Source organism: Apaloderma vittatum, unplaced genomic scaffold, assembly GCF_000703405.1.
Source record: "Apaloderma vittatum isolate BGI_N311 unplaced genomic scaffold, ASM70340v1 scaffold39161, whole genome shotgun sequence".
NCBI classification, from domain to species: Eukaryota; Metazoa; Chordata; class Aves; order Trogoniformes; family Trogonidae; genus Apaloderma; species Apaloderma vittatum.
Genome location: NW_009698182.1, coordinates 26,586 through 27,777, shown reverse-complemented (window position 1 = coordinate 27,777; position 1,192 = coordinate 26,586). Strand labels below are relative to the sequence as shown.

The 1,192-nt window shown below is 52.6% G+C and overlaps 1 protein-coding gene across 1 annotated transcript in view; it reads right to left on the bottom strand.

The window, feature by feature from the left end:
* Window positions 1–782: 782 nt before the first annotated feature.
* The window catches only part of SUPT6H (suppressor of Ty 6 homolog (S. cerevisiae)), a 21,365-nt gene continuing 20,955 nt past the window's right edge, over window positions 783–1,192 (bottom strand). Inside the window, 2 exon segments of the mRNA XM_009877896.1 lie at window positions 783–969; window positions 1,153–1,192. The exon segment at window positions 1,153–1,192 is cut by the window's right edge and continues 17 nt beyond it. Of these exon segments, the coding sequence (XP_009876198.1) occupies window positions 783–969; window positions 1,153–1,192 (227 nt within the window).

Genomic DNA, 1,192 nt, shown 5'->3' with positions numbered 1-1,192 from the left:
CTTGTGGAAAACCGGCCATTGGCTGGCATTTTGCTGCACAGTCCGATTTAAAAAAAAAAAAAAGAAAAAAAAAAAGAAAAGAAAGATCAAAACTAAATAAATATTGTTCCAAAAAAAAAAGTCGTAGGAGAGAGCGAGCCTTTGGTACGACAGCTGCATTTCTCTCCAGCAAGACTCCGGGCCCAGAGCTGCTGGGCCCTACGAACACTGCTGGGGGTTGGCACAGACCCCGCAGAGCCTGTCACACACGAGAACATGGAGCAAACAACAGAAGCTTCCTGAGAACACCGTTTTGCTTGTCACAACCCCTGTGACTTTGCTTTGTGCTCTCAGGACAAGGCGAGGTGACAGTCAGAGTCTGGGACAATCCAAATGAAATGGGCTCACTCCAGGCCGATGGTCTGCACTTTCAGCTACGTTTGCTTCCTAAGTCTTTGTGGCAAAAGCAGACTGCCGTGCACGCACAAGGACAGAGTCGTTTGACCTCATAATTACTTGGCTGAGTTTCCAAAGCGGCGAACCAGGGCCTGTAATGAAGAGGCCTCCACAACGTCCCCTCCTATGATATATTTTTATATATATATAGCATACGTATTTAGACCAGCCCTGCCAAGTCTATCCATTTGTTCAGGCGCACGTCACCAAGAGTCACTTCCCACCATCTCACAACGTATAAAACTTTAGTTATGTGGCCAAAGGAAGGGGAGTTGCTTTCAACTGTTCACTCTCCCTTCCCCTTCCTAGGGGAGAGAGCAGAGGTCACAGGTCAGGTCCAGCACAGCCTATCGATCCATCTCGTCCAGCAGCGGCGTGGCATCCCCGGCGATGGACATGGGCGTGCTCTCAATCATGGGGCTGGGGGACGGGCGAGGAGTCAACCTCTGCTTCTGTTTCCTCCGTTCAGCCTCCTTCTCCTGGAGCCACTGCTCGGCCATCTTCCCCCAGTCGATGGCAGCGTGACTGTTGGTCCTGCAACGACACGGGCGGAAAGTGAGACGCGCCAGCAAGACAGCTTCCCTCTGCCCTTCCTCTCCGAGGGGCCCGTGTGGGAAGGCGCGAGCCAAGCCCACCACACTGATTCCATGAAAGTCAACAGGAGTAACCAAAACAGAATACAGATGGATCCACGCACCCGGCACCGGAGCTACTCACTTTGGCTGCTGCCTCTGCCTGGAGCTGGACGATGGCTGCG